This window comes from Nyctereutes procyonoides, unplaced genomic scaffold (genome assembly GCF_905146905.1).
Source record: "Nyctereutes procyonoides isolate TBG_1078 unplaced genomic scaffold, NYPRO_anot_genome, whole genome shotgun sequence".
In the NCBI taxonomy this organism is placed as follows: domain Eukaryota; kingdom Metazoa; phylum Chordata; class Mammalia; order Carnivora; family Canidae; genus Nyctereutes; species Nyctereutes procyonoides.
The window spans coordinates 38741831-38763085 of record NW_026575126.1 but is presented as its reverse complement, the minus strand read 5'-3'; the positions used below and the strand labels follow the sequence as shown (position 1 = coordinate 38763085).

At 61.1% G+C, this 21255-nt stretch overlaps 1 protein-coding gene across 3 annotated transcripts; it reads left to right on the top strand.

The window, feature by feature from the left end:
* Nucleotides 1-8221: 8221 nt before the first annotated feature.
* HS3ST6 (heparan sulfate-glucosamine 3-sulfotransferase 6) lies at nt 8222-18107 on the top strand. Of its 3 annotated transcripts, XR_008666528.1 has the most exons (4): nt 8222-8728; nt 14025-14727; nt 16710-16861; nt 16985-18107. XR_008666528.1 is itself a non-coding variant. In XM_055341280.1 (2 exons), the coding sequence occupies exons 1-2, from the start codon at nt 8316-8318 to the stop codon at nt 14638-14640; spliced, it is 1029 nt and encodes a 342-aa protein (XP_055197255.1). In that variant the 5' UTR covers nt 8222-8315; the 3' UTR covers nt 14641-14776. The 3 variants fall into 3 exon arrangements, 1 of the variants encoding a protein (XP_055197255.1); XR_008666527.1 differs by having other exon boundaries at nt 16710-18107; XM_055341280.1 differs by lacking the exons at nt 16710-16861; nt 16985-18107 and having other exon boundaries at nt 14025-14776.
* Nucleotides 18108-21255: the final 3148 nt, after the last annotated feature.

Below are 21255 nucleotides of genomic sequence, written 5' to 3'. Positions count from 1 at the left end.
CCCTGTGATTCCAGCTCCTACCTCTGCCTGACTTCCTCCTGCAGGAACCCCTCCGTGTCCCAAGTTGGGGCTGTCGACGTGTCTGGGACCTGCCCCTGGGGTCACCTGTCTACAGCGGGGTCTATCGCAGGGTAGGCTGAAGGACTTCCTGGTGTGTTAGGCTGGGACTGGGGCTGGTGAGGCTGGCAGGGCTGCTGTGAGAGCAGTGCCTGACTACCTACGCTCCAGGGGAAGCACACGTCCACCCATCCGGGTTCACTGGCTGTGGGGAGGGCTAGAATCAGGGTCCTTGGAGTGGTGGTGGTGGGAGAAGAGTGGGCTCCAAAGCCCCAAGGTCCCTTTCATCAGGAGCCTGGATATGGATGGCTCCGAGCAGGGTCTGTCTGCCACCTGGTGGGAGGAGGTGTCTCACCTGGAATCATGAATCTCCCCCACCCCTGCCTCCTGCTGGGTTACACCATAACCTTTGGCCCACAGCCCCACTTCCTCCTTGAGAAACAAACCCAGCTCTCGCCATCCCCCAGCGGTGCCCCCTCCCTTGCCAAGCAGAACCTCCTGGGCATGGCCTCGCAGCCAGGGGTTCTGTTCAGGGGCAGCCGGCTCCTCGGGCTCTGTCAGCACCCAGTCCACAGCAGTGGCAGGCCCGAGCACGCAGGGGCACCCGGCGACAGAAGCCGGCGGTCAGGGATCCGCGGATCCCCTGCAGCCGCCCCGCTTCGCCCAGGAGTGGCTGGCAGGGGGCATGAGCGAGCTGCTTGGGCTCCTGCTCCTCGCTGCTGCTGCTGCTGCTGCTTCTCTGAGTGACAAGTGCCAGGAGAGCCCTGGCCTGGTGGGAGCACGGCAGCGGCGCTGGCCCGGCCCCAGGCCCCCGCCCCTCCCCCACGCATGTGTTGGGGACACAGGGCTAGCTGAGGACCAAGCACCAGCCTGGGGTGGCACATTGACAAGCCCTTGAAACAGGCAGAGGGTCCTTCGTCTACGGACTCAGCTGCCTGGATGTTCATACTTTGCTAAGTGCAGAAGGCAGTCTTAGCCCGACCCCAGTAGCCTGTAGGTCTACTTCAACACATAAAAAAATTCCTTTAGAAATTTCCATTATCTCTAAACCCCCCAAGATACATGCTGGGGATCATCCCCCCCCAAGCACGTGGCCCACAATACACATCTGAAGGGTCTCAGGACGCAGGGTTTATTAGACGGTAATAAGTGACCTTTTCCCAACAATAGCTACCCCCTCAGCGTCCTGGAAACCTCGCTTCCAAAATTCCTTAGAGAGGACGCTATCCCCAGACCCTTCTTGACTCCCAGGTACATACTGAGCCGCTCTTCCTGCCCACGGGTCCTGTCCCGGGGCTTTCATAAAACCCCCACTTTGCACCAAAGACGTCTCAAGAATTCTTTCTTGCTAGACGGCTCCGGACCTCACCCCCGCAACCTCCTCCATGTCCCCAAACTTCAACACATGCCTGTGGGCTGCGGGCAAGTGGCAGGAGGAGCCCAGAGAGGTCGGCCAAGGTCACCGCCAAGCCGGCCACCGTGTCCCACCCTCATGCGCGTCCCTGCTAGGGGACCCGGCGCGAGGAACCCTCCCGATCCCGCCGGTGCTCAAGAACCCCTCCCGGGAGGTCTCGCGGCCCGCGGGGCGCGCGGGCGGGGGGCGATCGAGCTCCGCGGCGGGTTCGAGGCCCTGCAGTTCCCGGGGGCGCCGCCAGGGGCGCAGCGGCGGCCTCTCCGACGGCGGGGGGCGGGGCCGTCAGACCTGGTATCTCCAGCTGGATCCACGCCGCGAAGGTACCAGAACTGTACGGTGTCTGTTACCCACCCCCTGCACCCAGACCCTCCCTCTGGGCCTCCAGGCCAGCCAGCCTCCAACCTAAAATGTGCCCCTGGTTCCTGCCTTCTAAAGTTTGCGGCTCCTTCTTCCTCTCCCCTCCCAACGTGCCAGAATCCTTCTAGAGCCTCTCCTGGGGGCTCCCCCGTGGCTCTGTCCTACCCCCGCGCGGCAGGGCCCCGGGCGGGTCTCCTGTTTGTGTGCACAGACTGGATCCCTGCTCTCCCCTTGAGGGCTCACCCACCCCAGGTCACAGACCACAGCGCATTCATCTCATTCCCTTCCAGACGCTCAGCCCAGTGGGGGCTGCACACAGTGGCAGCGGAGGAAGGAGGCCAGCTTGCACGGCCCTCGGCTCACTCCCTCTGGAGGGCGAGCAAGCCAAGCCGCGCATCTGCGTGAGTGTGGCTGTGGTCTGGGAGATGCGGGGACCCCAGGAGCGCCTGGCCCGAGGGTTCTGCTGACCAGAGCTAAGAGGCAAGAAGGGAGAGAAGACGGTGGGCGTCCTGTGGCTGACAGGGGAGGGGCCGAGGGTTACCTGCGTTTCGGCTCCCTCCACCCAGCCCCTCACCTCCCGGAGGTCTGTCTGCAGGCATGATTTATTCCTTGTACAACCGCAGAGATTATCTGTGCTTCAGCCCCTGGCTTCATGTCTTATGTTTCATCTCCAACAAGGACGTTTACAAGCTACTCTTGGCTTCAAAGGGCTTGGCAGCTGCATTTCGGGAGGAGGAGTAAATAGGAGATAGGGCCCTATGGGCTCTGCACCCCCAGGGTGCCACCTGCTTGCTGCCCTGGGCTGCCCCCTCCGCCTCTGAGTCCAGCGGCCTTTTGTTCCCTTAAACTAAACGCCGTGGGTTTTTGCTGGGCCCCCGTTGCTGAGCCAGGAACCCCTGGTGTGTGTCTGGAGGTCTGCAGAGCAGGAAAGCGGGATTCAGAGGGAGCATGGCAATGGCCAGTGTAGGGGACAGAGTCACTCTTCTCTGGGGAGGGGGTGGGGGTCAATTTTCAGGGTCCTCTAGTCAGACCAGGAAGCCTGTAGCTTAGGGAAGGGGGCCCGTGGGGAAGGGGAGGGGCCTGAGGAGCCCGGCCCAAGAGGCTCTGCCTTGGTGTCTGGGTTTGGGTCTCCCTTCAGGCCCAAGCCCAACAAGCATGCCCGTCTGTATGTCCATCTGGCGACTGTGGTGGCGGAGTGCTTCCCCTGGAAACGAGGGAGGATGGAGTGCGGCCTTCGTTGTCCACCCGCCAGGCTGGACTTGCTTCTGGGACTAGGTCGCCAGTGTGTGGAGAGATGCAAACTTGGGGCTTCCCACACTGGGGAGGGTGGCTGGAAACAGGTGGCAAGCCTGTGAACACCCCCTACCATGCACATGTCTGTGCACACCATGCACAACCCCCCCATGGTCCTGTGCCCTCTGCAGAGCATGGGGTTCCTTTTTTTTTTTTTAATATTTTATTTATTTATTGATGAGAGACACAGAGAGAGGCAGAGACACAGGCAGAGGGAGAAGCAGGCTCCCTGCGGGGAGCCCGATGAGGGACTTGATCCCAGGACCCCAGGATCACACCCTGAGCTGAAGGCAGATGCTCAACCACTGAGCCACCCAGGTGCCTGAGGATGGGGTTCCTGAGCCTGGAGCAGCTTCCTTGCTCCTAATGGAATGTGCTTACAGTCACTGTCTAGTCCATGGGGACCCTCGCCAAGGCATAGATGGATGGACCTGGTTACAGAGCCCCCAGGCCCTGATGTGGGGCCATTAGGTGACACCCAGCCTTCCCTGTGATGCAGAGGGGCTTCTGTGTGCTGAGGCCTGGCTTGGGGCTCTGAAGTTAGGGAGGTGGGGATGGGGTGGCGGCAGAGAGGGTCCTGTTTTATGAGACCCTTTAGTCATTTCAAGGAGAAAGGCCATTGACAGCGCTCCCCTCTCGCAGCCCTGGGACGGCCAGCCTGGAAAGACTGCTAGATGGTTATAAACTGAGCTGATCCAGGCTGCTTAGGGAGAAGCATTTTGCAGAGCCCCATGGTGGGTCCTGGGAACCTGAAGCCCTGCGCACTCCTGGGGAGGCAGGGGGCCAGTGGCACCCAGGCCTCTGACTGTGCCGATTGCTCCAGGGAGACCTAAGGGAAAGAAATGGGGGTGGCTGGAAGCCAGCTAGTGGCCATCCCTGTGCAGGAGCGGGGTCTGGCTCCCTGCAGGCGTGTGATTCCTCACTGGGGCTGGTCTGGGGAGGCCTCCTTCCTCCCCAGTCCTCTTCATTTGTCCCTCCTGACCCTGGGAATTGTGTCTGCCCTGGCAAGCCCTTCTGTGCCACATCGTCCCCAGGTGGAGCTGGGCACCAGGTCCAGGACCCTGGGTTCCAGCAAGCCAGGCCCTAGGAAAGCCTTTCCTGTCCAGCCTTTTCTCCAACGAAGATGAATTATGAGTAGAGAGGTTGGCCAGGGAGGGAGCAGCTTCAGGGCACCCCTTCTTGTGCTGGGGCCTCTGTCACATGTTCACTGCCTCTGTATCCTGAAGAGCTTAGGAGCTAGGCACCCGACAGATGGGGGCCAGTGTCACTTTTGCTTTATAAAGTAGGAAAGTAAGGTTCAGAGACTTGATACCTGCCAAGGTCACGCGCTGGGAGGTGGTGGAGCTGGGACTTGGCTGGGCCTCCAGCCCCAGAGGTTCTCACTGCCCCCACCCCTAGCCCTGTGCTCCCAGCCCCTCGTGCTCCGTCCCTCCCGAGGTGCGCTAGGAACAGTGGGCTCCAGGGCTGGCTGGGGGAGGTGGGTCGATAGCTCTTGGGGGTCCCTTTCTGGGAGGAAACCGCATCCCCCCTCCATGTGCTCAGGGAAACCCAGCCTCTGACGTGAAAAAAACCTCACACAAATCAAGGACAGCTGGGCCCGCCCTGGGCCGCAGCCCCCTCCCCTGGGCCCTCCTTGCAGGCTCCAGAACCACGGCAGACTGCAGGAGTGGGTCTGGGGGGTCAGGGTGTAGTCCCAGGGAAGGGGGTTCCTGGAAGCCCCAGGTGTGTGAAATCTCTCCCAGTTGTCCCCTGTGGGGGGAGGGACTGCAAGGTGTTATTAATCACTTTCCAGAGTCGGGCAGCTGCTTACGGCCCCGCCCTGCAGCCGGTGGGGGATGCGCGGGGGGTGCCCACCCTGGGGAGGGGGCAGGCTGCGGGCGCAGAGGTGGAGAGGAGGGTGGGGGGTGCACATAGAGCCAGCCACCCCCCATGAGTGCTTACCACTGTGAGGTGTGGAGCCACAGAGAGGCTGGAGACAGACGCCATCCCTGCCCTTGCGGAGCTCATGAGTAGGTGGAGGGGACAGATGGGGAGTATCACCCACGAAGCAATAATTACAGTCTGTGGAGGGGACTCCAACAGAGCCTGGGTCTGGGAGGCCAGGCTGGGCCTTCCTGTCACCATGACCCTGCATGCCAGGACCCCCCTCCCTAGACGTGCCCTCTCTGTCCCCCTGCACTGGCACTCCCTATTGTCTCCCCAGGGACAGGGACGGGGACAGGGTCCAGCAGGCTGAAGCTCGGCGCCTCCTTCCCCCCAATTTTCCCTGCTCCCTGCCGGCACACCAAGGTGCCAGGACAGCTACCAGCCTTGGCTTCTTTCAGTCACTTTCGGGGGAGGGGGGTCAGCCGTCCGCAGATCACCCCGGCAGCAGCCAGCGGAGGGCTGGGGCTCACCCTGATGGCAACCTAGGGCGGAGGCGGATCAGAGCAGCCTTCAAACGTCGTGGGAACCAGCCACCCTGTGCATGAGGAGCATGGAAAGGCAGGTTCCCAACTGCCCAGATTTGGCCTTCAAAAAGCCCCTTCACAAAGCGCTGGCCAGGGATCTAGGCACGAGCCAGCAGTGCCCGGGCACACCTGATAGGGACGCTTGCTCGCCCGAGAACTTGCACGCGGATGTTCACAATGACGGAGCTAGAAACAAGCCATGTCCCCAGCAGACAGAGGGATCAACAGGAGGTGGTCTGTTTGGCCAGTGGAACGTTCGTTACTCAGCCCTAAAAATGGATGAAGCATTGACACCTGCCACCACATACCTGATCCGCGAAGACATGATGCTGAAGGAAGGAAGCCAGTTGAAGAGAACGTGTGTTGTATGGTTCCACTTAGACGAAACGTCCAGAAAAGGCAATCTCTAGAGACAGGGAGGATGCGGAGGGACTGCCCATGGGGATGGGATTTCTTCTTGGGGTGCTATGTTCTAAAATCCCCCGCAAGGATGGTTGCCAAGCACTGTCGCTATACTGGAAACCACTGGAGTCTACGTGCTAAATGGCTGGATGGCATGGTGTGGACATGACATCTCAGCGAAGCTCCCACTCAGTGTCGGGACTGAGGTCTCCAGCTTATGAAGAAGGGGCAGGAGGCTCAGGCTGGGCTCTCGGGGTGTACTCCCTCTCGGAAATGAGCCTCTGCCCTCCACCTCTGCCCCATACTCTCTGCGCTGCTGTCCTCAGGCTGCTTGCCTGACCATCACCTCCTCCAGAAAGCCTTTCTTGACCTCTCCATTCACATCCTTCCATCAGGGGGCCTTTATCAGTGCTTATGGGGTGCCAGTTTCTGTTAGGTGCTGGGTATACACTGGTGATCAAATGTCCCAAGGCTGCCATCTGGATGTCCCCAGATTTACGCCCACCCCTCACTCGACAGTTGTATGGACAGTGGCTGGAGGGAGGAGGGCACGAGCTAGTAAATCATCCTTGTCCCTGGCCTCATTCCCCTGCCCCCCAGCACATTCGTGTCCTGCTGTTCTGGATAAATTCCTACTGGAAAATCCTGAAGGAGGTATGTGTGAGGCAGGAGGGCTGAGGGGCTGAGGAAGAGGCATTGTCAGCAGGATGCAACAGCATGAGCAAAGGCTGGGAGGTGGGAACCACCCTGCCTGTGCTGGGCAGGGAGACAGAGGGGCCACTGGGGTTTACTGCTGGAATTTGGAGCCCTGCGACGTGCCTGCTGTGACGGCGGTGGCTGCTGCAGGTGCAGTGGGATCCCACCCAGCATAGCTCTAAGGAGAAGCAGCCTGTCTGGAACAAACTCCCTTTTAAGCTAGACCAGAAGGAGAACTTCCCGTGACCCGTGTGTATCAGCACGCACCCCAGACAGTGCTGTATCAACAGCTCGCCTACAGGCCTCCTGGCTCAGTCTTGCCCTGACAAGCAGGGGCAGGCCTGGTGTCTGGGATCTGGACTGGGCCCAGATCAGTGATCTTTACCCCACTGGCTCTGCAGAGCCCCCTCGGCTCAGGGTTCCTCTGGGCGGGAGCCCTGGAAATGTTTGTGGGTGCCCCAGGATTCTGGGACTTGTCCAGATGCCATTAGTTTCAGGAACAAGCAGAACCCAGGGCAGTGTCCTCTGAGCCTCGGCTGCAGAGAGGCTGGCCTCCTCGGGGAGCCCATACCCCTGGGGCAGTAACTGGTGGTGAGGAAGTCTGGGGCAGAGGGGAAAAAGGACACTGGCCTGATTCCTTGTCTGCCCGGTACACCGAGCCCTCTTTCTCTTTCCTTCTCTGCTTTTCTGGTGCTGGGCTGGGGGTTCAGTGGGCCCCGGGGCCGTGTCAAGCTCCCATAGAGTGTCCAGCGCCCAGCAGGTTGCACAACTGTGAGTGGCCCCTGCACGTCACTGCTCCTCAGCAGGAGCTCCTAGGGCTGGACCTGGCTTCCTCTTTCCCGGCCTCCATTCCACCTCCCCCATCTCCTTGTCTCTGACAGGAGCCCGGGTGCCAGCATCAGAGATGGGTCCCTGACGTTCCAGGACAACGCCTGGTGGGCTAGGCTGCACAGACAGACGGTGTGACATGGTAGAAAGGGTCAGGAGACAGGTCTGAATGGGCCCTTGGGACGCCTGTCATCCCTGAGCCTGTTTCCCAGGGACTCTAAGATGGTAATGATACTTGGCCAGCCCTCTCCAGCCACCAGGGCGGTGACCCTGATGAACGGCAAGCCGACTGTCAGCAAAGCGCGCCCTGTCCTCCCCTCAGACTCCCCTCCAGGCCGGGGGACCCCTGTGCGCTGTCGGCCCGGGTCCACGCGCCCCTTTGATCCCCTGGCTTCGCCCGCGCCCCTGCTGCTCCGCCCTGGTCCGAGAGCGGGTCCTGGGGCAGGCATCTCAGTCCCGTCACAGCTCTGACACCTGACCCGTCGCCGGGCATCCGTAACGGCAACGGCCCCGGAGCCGAGCGGGGTGCAGCCCAGCGTCTCCGAAAAGGCGCGTCCGGGGGGTCTCCGAGGTTCCCATTGCGCCTCTGCCTCCCCGGGCGCCCGCGAGGCCCAGGCGGGGCTGTGGTCGTGGGGGCGTGGCCTCGGGGGGCGTGGCCGCAGAGGGGGCGAGGCTTCTCGGCCCCGCCCCCGCCCGCTCCCAGTCCGCCGGTGCCAGGGCGCAAAGCAGAAGCCGGGCGCCGCTGGCTGCGCGCTGCTCGCCCGGGATGCGCTCCCTCCCGCAGCCCCGGTTCCAGGGCTTGGGCGCGGCGCAGCCCCATGGCAGGTAGCGGCGGCCTGGGCGGCGGGGCCGGGGGCGGCCAGGGCGCGGGGGCCTGGCACGGGGCCGCGCTGCGGGGGCCGCGGGCGGCGCTGGTGCTGGGCGCGCTGGCGCTGGGCGCCTACTGCCTCTGCACCCTCCCCGGCCGCGGCCCGCCGGCCGCCCGCGCCCCCCTGCCGGCCCCCGCGCCCGCCGAGCCGCTCCGCGCTGTCCGCAGCCCGGGGGCGCCAGGCCTGCCGGTGGCCAGCGGCCCGGGACGCCAGCGCTTTCCGCAGGCGCTCATCGTGGGCGTGAAGAAGGGCGGCACGCGCGCCCTGTTGGAGTTCTTGCGGCTGCACCCCGACGTCCGCGCGCTCGGCTCTGAGCCCCACTTCTTCGACAGGTGCTACGAGCGCGGCCTCGCCTGGTACCGGTGAGCGCCCGGCCTGTCCGCCCCATCGGCGTCGGTGCGCGCCCTGGCGGGTGCCTTCCAGCAACAGCATGATGTGCCCCAGGGGTCTCACTGGGGGCGCGGCGGGCCGAGGTGTCCAGGGATCCGAGCTGAGACCAGCCTGGGTGGAGGGCCGAGGCTTGACCTCAGAGACGCGGTCCCTTGCATTGGATTTTACGGAAAGAAGGAGCAATGACTGGCGGGGGTAGGGGTGGGGGGCAGAAACTTTGGAAAGTCCAGGAAAAACCCTGGTTCAGCGTTGCTGAGGGGTCTCATGAAGACCCGAGGGGAGGCGTTTCCAAACGGGATAAGTAGTTTGAACCTAGTGGGGTTTGAGGAGCATTAGAAGTTCTTCATGCTCATCTGCCCTTCCCCACTGGATCACTCTGGGAGAGCATGTCTGACCTCTGGCCAGTTACCCCAAGAATTTTCCCTGTAGCCTCCTAGGCAGCGTCTGACCTGTCCCCAGACCCTCAGTCCTGGGAAGAGGAATCCTTCTCCTGGTTCTGAGGGTCTGGAGGGAGTCTGGGCTTTATTTAGAAAGGAGGAAGATGTGGGAATTGGGACCCCCACCTCATGTCAAGGGCTCTGTAGCTGCCCTGCTGCCTAGCTGGATGGTATTGGGGTGCCACGGGAGAATGTGGGGGAGCATCCAGTCCCGGCTGAGGCAGCGTGGGGCCCTGCCCTCTGCCTCCTTCCATGGTGCACATGCCTGCCATGGTGCCCTGTCCCTTCCTGCGGGGAAATGAGGGCTTCCAGATGGAGAGTGAGTCACCCCACTGCCTGCAGTTCTCACCTCATCCCCAAGCTATGGGACAGAGAGGACCCAGCCCAAGGTCACCTAGTGAATTAATGGGGAGTGCAGGGTGGCAAGACTCAGACTCTTGGCTCTGTGGTATACCAGTTTCCTCTTCCCAGGTTCCGCCACCCCACCCCACCTCACCCTACCCCTCAGCTGGCCCCCACTCACTCCTATTTGTTATCTTTGCCCTTTGCACTAAAACAACTCATGGGTTTAGAGGGGCCCCAGTGAGAGAAGGAATCCTGGGCTCTGAAGGTTTGCTGCTGTTGGGGGTGCTAGGGAAGTCAGGTGGCGATGGGGAAGCGAGTCCATCCTTGGACCCAGTTGGCTGAGTCCCAGCATCCTGGATGCTCAGGGAGAGACAGCTACCCCACTCTGACAGTGCTGCAGCATCCAAAGGCGTCCCTAATCCCTCGCTGCTGTGCAGAAGGAGAGGAAGAGGAGGAGGGAGGGAAGGAAGAAGAGGAGGAGGGGTAGGGGGCGGAGGACACGCTGTTACCTAGAGCAAACTTCAGAGCTTGCCACTGGCCCCCAGGAGCTTTGAGAACAGGATCTGTGGCAAGGCGCTGAGCTGGATGCGTGAGGGGCTGCAGCACGGCTAGTGCCGGGGGTTCTCAAAGAGCCTGGGGCCAGGAGGGTCTAGAGGGCTTGGAGCCCTGTCTAGGCCCTCCCTGGGTGCATGCTCAGGTGCTGGGGAGGAGGGGGCTCCTGAGAGGCAGCTGGGCCAGATTTTCAGCTCTGGGTAGGGATCCTTGGGATCCTAGAGTGGCCGTCGTGGGAGGGGGAGATTCAGGAGCGTGTCTAACTCTGGTAGAGAAGAGACTTTCTCCTTTCTCATTTTTAGAGCCATGTCCGGGGGCCTGGGGGTGGGGGTGGCTGCAGAGGATGCAGAGGGTCGGGTCCCAGTGGCCTGCACCCATTCAGAGCTGTCTCTCAGGGCTGACTGGCACTGAGCCTTCGCTGGCCAGTGCAGAACAAGCAGGAGCCAGGCTGGCTGAGCTTTGGGGTGTGTGTGTCCGGGTGCCCAGAGGGGCTGTGTCCATGTACTGACATGTGTGGAGGTGGGCTTGCGTGCTCACAGGTGCCATGTTCCTCTGGACCTGTCTGTCCTTTCCACCCCCTCTGAATGTGCAGTGAGCCTCTGAGAATGCCCACTGCAGCCTCAGTTTCTCCTAACGTGAAGAGGTTGCCCAGCCCCTGGGCATGGTCTGGCAGTTTGCTCTCAGGACCTGGGAAGGACTTCCAGTGAATGCAGAGCCCTGTTCTGGGAGGGGGTTGGGGCAGCGAGTAGAGGAGGAGCGGCTACTGCCCCCAGTTGAATTTTGGGGACCCCCTGTTTCCCACAGGGCTGAGACCAATCTCATTTCAGGTGGTGACTCTAGTCCTTCCCGTGGACGGGGCAGGTAGGTCCTGGGCTGCTCAGAGTTGACCTTGGGCTCTGGGAAGTTCACCCCTCAGGCTCTCAGGGTCCTTTGTCTTGGAGACACTGTGACCCTTCAGTGCCCCCCACTCGGCGCTTTTTCCTTGATTCACTCACTAATTGACCTTCTATACAGCAGTGGCTGCGCTCACAGGAACACCCCAAAGTCTCAGTTCAGGAGCGAGTGCCTTGTCTGGGGGCAGGTGGGGGCTAAGCTTGGGCCAAGGTGTTTTGGAGCTTGAAAGGAGAGGCGGAGGGTGGCAGGTGGGGGGACCCCTGGGTCTGGGGGCCCAAGCAGCCAAGGCAGGAGCAGTGAAGTATGTGGGGGGGGGCAGGCCTCTGTGGGACTGCTCTCCCCCTGCTCACTCGGAGAGGCTTCTCTGACTGGGCACTCAGCGCCCCCACTCGCCCTGCACCGCAGGCTCCACACGGGAGCCATGACTGGGGTGTGTGGGGTCCCAGGCCGGGCTGGATGGGGCCCAGGAGAGGTGTCCACCCAGCGAAACAGAGGAGAGAGAGTCGCCAGGGCTGGGCTGAAGCTGCAGGGAAATGCAGACCAGATGAACTTGGGGACGGGGCGTTTCCATAGGACAGCTTGTCAGATGTTTGCCGTGTGGGGGTCAGTGTGTTGCTCCTCTTATCCTACCTGGTCTCTCTCGCCCCCCAAAGCCTCCATCCCCACCCTGCTCCAAGCCCGGGCTGGGCCTGGGGAGAGTAATTGATCCCAGAGATCTCAGAGCTGGAAGCTGGTATGTGGCAGGAGTAGGCCTGGAAAGTCAGCAGCCCCTGCCCCCTCCCCACTCCTCTGCTCCTTGGATCCAGGGCACCTCTTCCATCTGCTCCTCTACTTCCTGGGGGAGACAGCAGCACCAGGTGCTGGTGTCCCCTTAACTCCTCCTTGTGGCCATGTCACCCAGGAGGAGTGAAGGGCTGGGGGCTATTCAGAAGCCTACCCGGTCTGGGAAGGGAAGGACGGTGCACCTCTGGACCACTTGGTGCCTGGTGGGTAGAAAGGATGAAAAGAGTGCGTCAAAGATGGATGGGGGGATTCCCCTGAGCAATTGGGGTGGTTGTCTTCCCTAACCGAAGTGTTGAAGGGAGGGGCCAGTGACTTCTCCTCCTCCTCCTTCTTCTTCTTCAGGATTTATTTATTTATTTATTTGAGGAGGGAAGAGGCAGAGCCAGAGGGAGGAAGAGTCCCAAGCCGACTTGCTGAGCACAGAGACCAATGCAGGGCTTGATCTCATGACCCCAAGATCATGACCTGAACCAAAACGAAGAGTTGGATGCTTGACTGACAGGGCCACCCAGATGCCCCAGGGACAGTGACTTCAGATGTGGCCTGGCACACTGTCTCTTTGTGGGTCTCAGCACTGAGGTTCAGTGGAAAGGGGTTTCCTGTAGCCTTGGGTCTCAGCCCTTGGTATTGTCACAAGCCAAGGTCTCCTTGAACTTATTCGTTTGAAGGGAGAGGTCTGGGTACTGTTCCAGCTGGATTCCCAGCTGCAGGAGGCCGGCAGAGGGGCACAGGGGCTCTGGGAGCAGAACCCCAGCTGACCACCTGGCAGCAGCTGCAGCCCAGCACTATGGGCTGATGCTTCGTCCCTGAGCCCGCCTGTCAGAGGGGGCAGTGAGCGGCAGGGACGGAGCACCAGCTCGCGCTTTCATGGAGATGGAGAAGCAGAGCTGTTGCCATCACTTCTGTGGACCAGCTCTGCCTGGAGCCTTGTTCTGAAGGAGGGGGAACTAGCAGACCGTGCAGCCCACCTGACTCCCCAGAGTCCCCGGGATGGTGTCAGGAGCCAGTGGCATGCCCTGGACTCACACGTGCACATTCTCTTGTCCCACCACCAGCACCCTCCAAGCTAAGTACCCTAACTCATGGGTCTGTGCATCTCTGTGTCCTCCTGACCTGAGTTTTGTTGGGGGTCTGAGTAGAAGGAGGAAACTCAGAGCCTGCCTCCCAGGGGCTTGGGTCTGGGGATCCCCGAGGCTGGATAAAACCTGAACTCCACAATTTGTGTCACCTGCCTGGCTGGGGCCAGTCCTGGAGCCTATCAGCTGAGTAGGGGCAGCTCCCTCAGAGGACAGGAGGCAGGGCCAGCCTGCAGAGCCCTCCCCTCCCTAGCGCAGGTCGCAGGTCCCGACAGCCTCTGCCTCTGTTGACCTAGTTCCTGGCCATCCTGTAGGGCTGTTTGCTCAGCTGGCTAGGCCACACCCTGCCCGCCTCACCCTGTACTACCTGGTTGGCAGGTGTGGCAGTGGGACACACTGCTCAAGGTAGCTGCCCTCCCCACTCTGGGCGGGTGTTCAGGATGGGCTGCCCCAGGTTTGGGGCCATCAGGGGGCTGTCAACAGCCCACTCCCCCAGAACCTTGGGATGAGTCAGTACTCCCCTCCCCTGGCCAAAAATGCTGCAGCTGAAGCAGCCTTGCACTGTGGGGTCTAAGCCAGGTCTGGGACGCCCAGGCAGCTGGGGTCTTGGGACAGGGACTCAGGCCACTGAACTCCCTGCTCTCCAGTGTGCTGTGCTGGAGGCTATTCGCATTCTGATCCGTTCTGATCCATTCTGATCCATTCTGATCTGGTCCAGGTCAGTGAGAATTAGCAGGGCTGTAATCAGAGGCAGGAGAGTCTGTGCAAGGGAGGAGGGAAGAGGGAGGGCAGCTGCCCTTTGTTGGGGACGCTTGTCAGTAATTAATGGCCTGATTAGGGGATGTGTGGCGTGAGGGCCTGAGGGATGGGGAAGGTGGGCGGGGCTGTGTGGGTGGCCCCCAGGATGCTGGCCTCCTGAGAACTGGGTCTGGGGCAAGAGGCCCAGCAGTGTCGAGTGTGGGCACAACCTAGCTCTGGGAGAGGGGTGGGCAGCCTGGCGGGATGGGCCCCCACTGTGGGCACCCAGGCTGCCCACCCAAGCACCTAGGATGACAGGGTTTGCTGGGGAAGGCTGGCCCACCTTGGAAGTTTGGGACTTCCCTGGAGGAAGGGGAGGTTAGTTCTGGGTCACTGGGGGGCCAGTACCCACTGTCACCTACCTTCCTCCCCTCCATCCCCAGGAGCCTGATGCCACGCACCCTGGATGGGCAGATCACCATGGAGAAAACCCCTAGCTACTTCGTGACTCGGGAGGCTCCTGGCCGCATCCACGGCATGTCCCCGGACACGAAGCTGATCGTGGTGGTGCGGAACCCTGTGACCCGGGCCATCTCCGACTATGCCCAGACGCTCTCCAAGACGCCGGGCCTGCCCAGTTTCCGTGCCCTGGCCTTCCGCCATGGCCTGGGCCCCGTGGACACGGCCTGGAGCGCTGTGCGCATCGGCCTGTACGCCCAGCACCTGGACAACTGGCTGCGCTTCTTCCCCTTGTCCCGCTTCCTGTTCGTCAGCGGGGAGCGCCTGGTCAGCGACCCGGCGGGAGAGCTCGGCCGCGTCCAGGACTTCCTGGGCCTCAAAAGGGTGGTCACGGACAAGCACTTTTACTTCAACGCCACCAAGGGCTTCCCCTGCCTCAAGAAGGCCCAGGGGAGCAGCCGCCCACGCTGCCTGGGCAAATCCAAGGGCCGGCCCCACCCGCGGGTGCCCGAGGCTGTGGTCCAGCGCCTGCGGGACTTCTACCGGCCCTTTAACCGCAAGTTCTACCAGATGACTGGCCAGGACTTCGGCTGGGACTGAGGAGGACAGGCCAGTCCTCATGCTGCCTGGGGACACGCAGTAACCTTAATTTATGCCTGTCACCTGGCCGGAGCAGTCCGTGTACAGGTAATGGGTAGAGAAAAATATTTAAGAAGTAAAGTTTGCATCTGTGTTCCTCCGCAGAACCTTGAAGGTTGCAAGGTGGGGGTTGGAGGTACCACCGCCCGGGGAAATGATCATCACACCAGTTATCTCTACAGGGCACTGTTCATATGCCAGGAGTGGTCCAAAACCCAATCCTTATCCACCCCTTGGGGTGTTCTGTGAGCTTGGCCACACATAACAGATGAGCAACTGAGGCTCAGAGAGGCTTAGGGCCGGCCCAGTGACTCCCAGCTTAGATCCCATGATTCTGGAAGCAGCCCTCCAGCCTCCCAGCAGCTCCGGGGCGGTCTGGCCCCGCCCACCGAGGGCCCGCCCACCACAGTCCACGCCCACGCATAGATCCCACCCGATAGGCCTCTCCCGCAAAAGATCCTAGCCTCCAGCACGCCCACCTCTAGGCCTCGCCCACTTTCCGGGGCCACGCCCTCCCGCAGCTCCTACCCTCCGGACCCTGCCTGGCTATATAGGCTATAGGACTTGCCCTGTCAGTGGGTCACCACCCTGGGCCCTGGATGCCCCAGTTCTGCCGAGTGACAGGCTCCCTCCCCCAGGGGATGGGCCGGCCGGCATGCCCAGGGACGTCCACCGCCTGCTCTGCTCCTGAGCCAGAGTTGGGTGTTCCAGGATGCCCTGTCCACCCCCCTCCCCCTGGGAATGCAGAGGCCCCTTCAGTAATGATTATCACCTGCTCCTGGCCACACTGCCCTCACAATGGCCTCCAGGGACCCTTAGGCCCAAGCCTGGCATGGCCTGGCTGTGCTGGGCCCTCGCAGGACCCGGCTGCACCCTTTGTACCCCAGGCCTATATCCATATGAAATCCTTGGCCCTGATGTGGCCTTTCCACCCCTGGGCTACTTGGAGCAGCTGCCTGTCCTGGGCCCCAGGGCTGAAACGAGGGAGGATTTCCAGGGGAGTGGCAGCCCCCTTTCCCGGCTGACTGTGAACCAGTGGCCCCACCAGTGGCCCCACCAGTCACGGTGGTTACCGTCTTTGTCGCATGACGATCCGAGTTGTCAGCTGATGTCCACGCATGAGAAGAGGCTCAACAGGAAGCAGGGAGGGAGATGGGGGCCTCTGTCCTCCACAGCCCGGCCCGGAGCCCTGCACCCCTTCCTGCTGGTTCTGGGCCCAGAGGAGGACACTCCTGTCTGGACTGTCCCAAGGGGCCGGCCCTGTCCCTAGGCTCTGCCATCAGGGTCAGGCCGGGGGCAGGGCTGGGGGCTGCTCCAAGAGACCTTGGCAGAAATGTGGTGGCAGATGTGGGTGAGATGTTCCTGTGTGTGGGCGCAGGGGAGGGCTGGCCCAATCTGCAATAACAATGATGAGCAAGGGGTGCCCTTCGTTCTGGAATCCCTCCTGGGTGACAGGCACTGGGCTTGGCAGTGCTGTCCCTGTCCCCGGTGCTGGGGCCCCACTTGGTAATGGCATGGCAGCCTGGTCCATGCTTGTTTCTGCTTCCTGGACACACCCTTATGCAGACGCCCACGAGCTCACGCCTGGATGGCTTCGGGGACACCTCTTTTGTTCTCCTGCAAGGAGCTCTTTGCTTGCATGGCAGCCAGAGAGGGGGGCGTCTTCAGAGTCCACCAGATCCCATTATTTTAAAACGTTCCCGTCTTCTACCCCGCCCCCATTGCCTGTAGAATGAGGACCACATGCCTGACTGCAGCAGCTGGCCCTGAGGCCTGCCCCTGCCTCCCCGGCCTGCACGCTCCTCTCAGCCCTGAGCTTGTGCCCGGCCACCTCCACCTGCCACGGCCCGTGTCGCCTTTGCCCATGCTGTTCCCTCTGCCTGGCCTGCTTTTCCCCCCAGAAGGCGCAGACCGAGAGGGAGCAGGCAGAGAAGGCGGCGGCTGTGCTCGCACACTGGGCTCGTTTCCTCCCTACACTTCGAGTCCCTTTCCTGAGCTCACTGACATGACCCACTTTTCTCTTCCTGAAGCTTCTTGGAAGTAGAGCTGTGGGAGCCACCTGTTTGTCTGGCTTTGGTGCCCAGAAGGCAGACTGGAAACAGTGAGCAGAGAGGGTGAGCCGGCTCCTTCCGGTCACCCCCCTCCCAGTGGAAACTGCCTGACCGCCAACGCCCAGAGCCAGGTGCCCAGCTGGGCCCCCAACACGCTGAGGGCAGATGTGGTGGTCCTCCCAGCTGTGTGTGGGGGTGGGTCTCCGTGGGAGAGTCATCGGCCTTTAATTAAAGTCCCTAAATTGTTTCCCCAGATGCTGAGTGGTTTTCCATGTTGGAATGTTCCAGATGGGACGAGAAGTGCTGATTCAGTTACCTTCCTCCTGTTCTGCTCAGCGGAGTAGAAAGGGCCGGGGACTCCTCCTCCCCTCGTCCAAAGCCAGCCCGACTGGGATGGGGCAGCTGGGAGTGGGGGGTCTTCCCCGGTCCCCGGGCCTTCGGGTCATGGCTGGTACAAGGTGGGGGCCCACCAGGACTGGCAGGTGCGCCTGGGGGAGGACAGTCTTCTTACCCCGTGCCTTACACAGGCAGGCACTGGGAACCCTGTGCAGGCCCTGGCCTGAGGGTCCCCTGACCCTGGGGAGCTTCGGGACCTGGGTCTGCCCTCCCTGTTGGTCTGGCAGTATTTCCCTATCGTGAATTTTCTTTCCAGATGAGGAGAGGACCCAGACAGCACCCCGTCCTCCCCCATGTCCTTGCATCCACAGAGCCTGAGGGGGGCCTGGCTCCCTCCCTCCCCTGGAGGAGGTGCTGCCAGGAGCACATCTGCAGCCACCTGCTGACTCTGTCCTCTTGTGAAGCAGTCCCTGCCTCCAGGGCTGGAGGGCCTGCTTGCTTCCCTCCAGGCTTCTCCAGGCTGCAGGGCAGTCCCAGGTGTCGGAGGGAAAAGTCTGGAAGGAGAGGTACCATTCTGAGGTAGCACGTGTGACCCCTTTCACCCCAGGAGCAGGGGTGCTTTGGGGAGAAGCCTGGTCCTCCTGGTCCCCATGGCTGGTCTCCATATCCCAGGGTGGACACTACTGGGACCTGTGCCCTCAGCCAGATCCAGAGGCCCTTCCCAAACTCTAGACAGCCCCGTTCCTGGGAGCTTCTCGTTCCTATTAAGGAGCTGCTGGTCTGAGCAGGTCCCCCTGCATCGCTGCCAGGATGGGCCCGGCAAAGCCTGCAGACCCTCAGTGCTTCCCTCTGCGTGGCCCTGGCGGCCTCTGGGACTCTGGATGCCCTCCGTGCCTATGGCAGCTGTCGGAGGGGCTGGGAACTTGAGGACGTCGTGAACCTTGTGGTTCATTTCTGTGGGACTCTCCCTGTCTAGAAGTCTTCTTGTAAGTTGGCAAGGGCTGACTCCTGAAGACTCTGTCCTTGGGGCAAAGAGAGCGCGGGTTGGGGTTTGGGGGAGCCTGGGGTGGAGGGACAGGGCCTCAGGACCCAGCGACTCCATCGTGTCCCTCTCAGCCCTTGGAGTGCCGGGGACCTTGTGTGCCCAGGGTCAGGGCGCCCCGTCCCGCAGGAAGCCTCCACCGCCTGGGCCTTCAGTCCTTCACGCTTCTCCCCGGGGCTCTCCGGTTCCACGTCACGCTTCCTCTGTTTCCTACCCTGTGTCTTACTTGAACTCCCCGAGGAGGGGGACCACTCTCCAAATAACAGGAAAAGCTCAGCACCAAACTGCAAAATGAACAGGACCCACAGCTGAGGGGTGTGGCAGGAGGGAGAAGGGGCAGCCCTGGGAGAGGACGGCCTGCCCAGCCGCGCCAGGCAGGGGACAGCGGGACCCTCCAGGTGTGGGCCCCCGGCAGTGTCGGGGGGATGGTTAGGGAGACCACGAGTGTAAACCAGGCCCTTCACCTATGTACCTGGAAGGTTTACAGACCGGTGTACAAATGAGAGCTTATGCAATGGCCGTGGCCTCCTGACAAGAGCCAGAGGGCGGAAGCAACCCAGTGTCCATCCACAGAGGAGCGGGCACATGAAATGTGGTCTGTCTGTGCCGTGGGCTGTTCTTCAGCCACGGAAAGGGTTGAGGCTGTGATGCACACCACGGCGGGAACGCATCTTGGAAATGCGGTGAGAGAAGCCAGACACAAAGGATCACATGTTGTATGATTGCATTTGTGTGAAGTGTCCGGAACGGGCAACTCCATGGATGCAAAGAGCTGAGTGGTGGTCGCCAGGGGCCCAGGGATGGGTGGGGGGCTTCCCCCAGTGGGGAGAGAAACATGTTTTTGGAACCAGGTAGGGGTGGTGGTCACGCAACACCGTGAAGGCACTACATGCCCCTGAATTGTTCACTTTAATATGGTGATTTTCTTAAATATTTTTTTTTTAATTTTTTTTTATTTATTTATGATAGTCACACAGAATGAGAGAGAGAGAGGCAGAGACACAGGCAGAAGGAGAAGTAGACTCCATACACCGGGAGTCCGACGTGGGATTCGATCCCGGGTCTCCAGGATCGCGCCCTGGGCCAAAGACAGGCGCCAAACCGCTGCGCCACCCAGGGATCCCTAATATGGTGATTTTCTTAAAGATGAATTTCATCTCAGTTTTTTTTTATTTTTTTTTATTTTTTTATTTTTTTTTTAAAGATTTTATTTATTTATTCATGATAGTCACAGAGAGAGAGAGACAGAGAGGCAGAGACACAGACAGAGGGAGAAGCGGGCTCCATGCAGAGAGCCCGACGTGGGATTCGATCCCGGGTCTCCAGGATCGCGCCCCGGGCCAAAGGCAGGCGCCAAACCGCTGCGCCACCCAGGGATCCCCTCAGTTTTTTTTTAAATGACTTCCATAGAAAATTGTTATAGGGATGGGTTATTAATTCTCCCAGGACATGAAGGATTCATTAAGCAGGGCCCACTGCGGATGGAACCTGAGGGAAGTTACAGGGAGGGATGACTCAGGGGCAAGACAGTGAGGTTTCCCCCTGTGAGGGATGAGGGGGGCGGCTCTGCAGGGGGCAGGGGGGCGCACTGTCCCCGCAGGCCCCGCAGTCCCCGCAGCACCCCCCCACAGCCCCCGACCCCGGCTAGGCAAAGCAGGGCACACGGCTCAGGGCCGGCTGCTTCAATCATCCTGGTAGACCTTGGGGCCTGGTCCGGGACCTGGCGTGCTGGGTGATTCAGGACAGGGCATGGTGTCGTGTGAGGGGTGTGTCCGAGTGCGGGCTCTGGGTCACAGGGGAGGTATAAACAACTGTGGCTGGTGGTTTCGCCTGTAATCAATGTAAGCCAAACAGACCAACACACAATCTACGAAAACCGAGTTGGAACACTAGCCATGTTCTTCTGTGCCAGGAACCGTTTCCTCTGGAGCCCCAGCCCTTGCAAACCTGTGGACCACAGCTCCCAGCTCCGGGACTTGGGTGGTGCTCGGGGTCATTCTGGGTCCCAAGCTGCCAGGGCCCTGGGCTGGGCATGTCTTCATGGCACAGGCCCCACTGGCAGCAGCACCTCTGTGACCTCTTGTTCGGGAAGGCCACGCTGGCAGGGGCTGGCCTTGCCTGCCTCATCCTACTCTGCACCCCTCGGAGACCCTGGACTGCTCCCAGGACAGAGCAATAATCTGGTCAATAATCTGGGGGCACAGTCTGCGCTGAACAAGCTGGCCTGGCAAGAAGAGGTTGCTCGAGACCCCAGGTGGGGCTGAGGGTGGGCACGCTGGGCACGGTCTACATTGATTCCCGGAGCCAGTCTGCTGGGTTCTGAAGTAGGGCCGGCCCTCTGGACTAGGGTGGCAGGGCTGCATCACCAGAGCCTGTGGGAACGCCCTGAAGGCCTGGCTTGAGGGGGACTCGACCGACAGCGGCCACCAGGGAGACCCTGAGGCCATCATGCTGAGTCCCTCCAGATGCCTGTGCACCTGCAGGCTGCCTAGCCTCGATTGGCCTTGTCTTTGAGCCCTGGGATGTTCAGCATCCCACCATGTTGACCCTGGGATGTTCAGCCCCACCTCAGAAGTGCTGAGACTCTCGGGGCATCTGGGTGGCTGCACAGGTTGAGCGTCGGACTCCTGGTTTCAGCTCAGGTGGTGATCTCAGGGTCCTGAGATGGGGCTCCGTGCTCTGTGTGGAGCCTGCTTCTCCCTCCCCGTCTCTTTGTTCTCCCTCCCCCTCCCCTTCTTCTCCTTCCTGCTCTCTCTCAAATAAATAAATGAAATCTTAAAAAAAAAGAAAAAAAGGACATGATGAAAGTCCTCTCACTTGACCCCCAGCATGGGTGCGGCCTGAGCTGCCAGGGACTTCGGACAAGAGGTGGGGGCTCTGCTCCCACTCAGAGCCAAGCTCCTGGCTTTGAGGCTGAGAGAGTTTTTTATACTGCTTAATCTGAGCCACATTGCATGTGCTTTTTGCTGGAAGAGCCGTATGAAAACAGTCAGTCAACCAAGACGGTTAATGCAAAACTGTTGCCAGGACTGTTTCATACTCAATATCTGATTCAGAGGGAAGCGGGCCTCAGCCGGGCTGTAGAGGACAATTGTTGGTCTTGTTCCGCTGCCTGTCTGCTCCCAGCCCCGAGCGCTGGGGACCCAC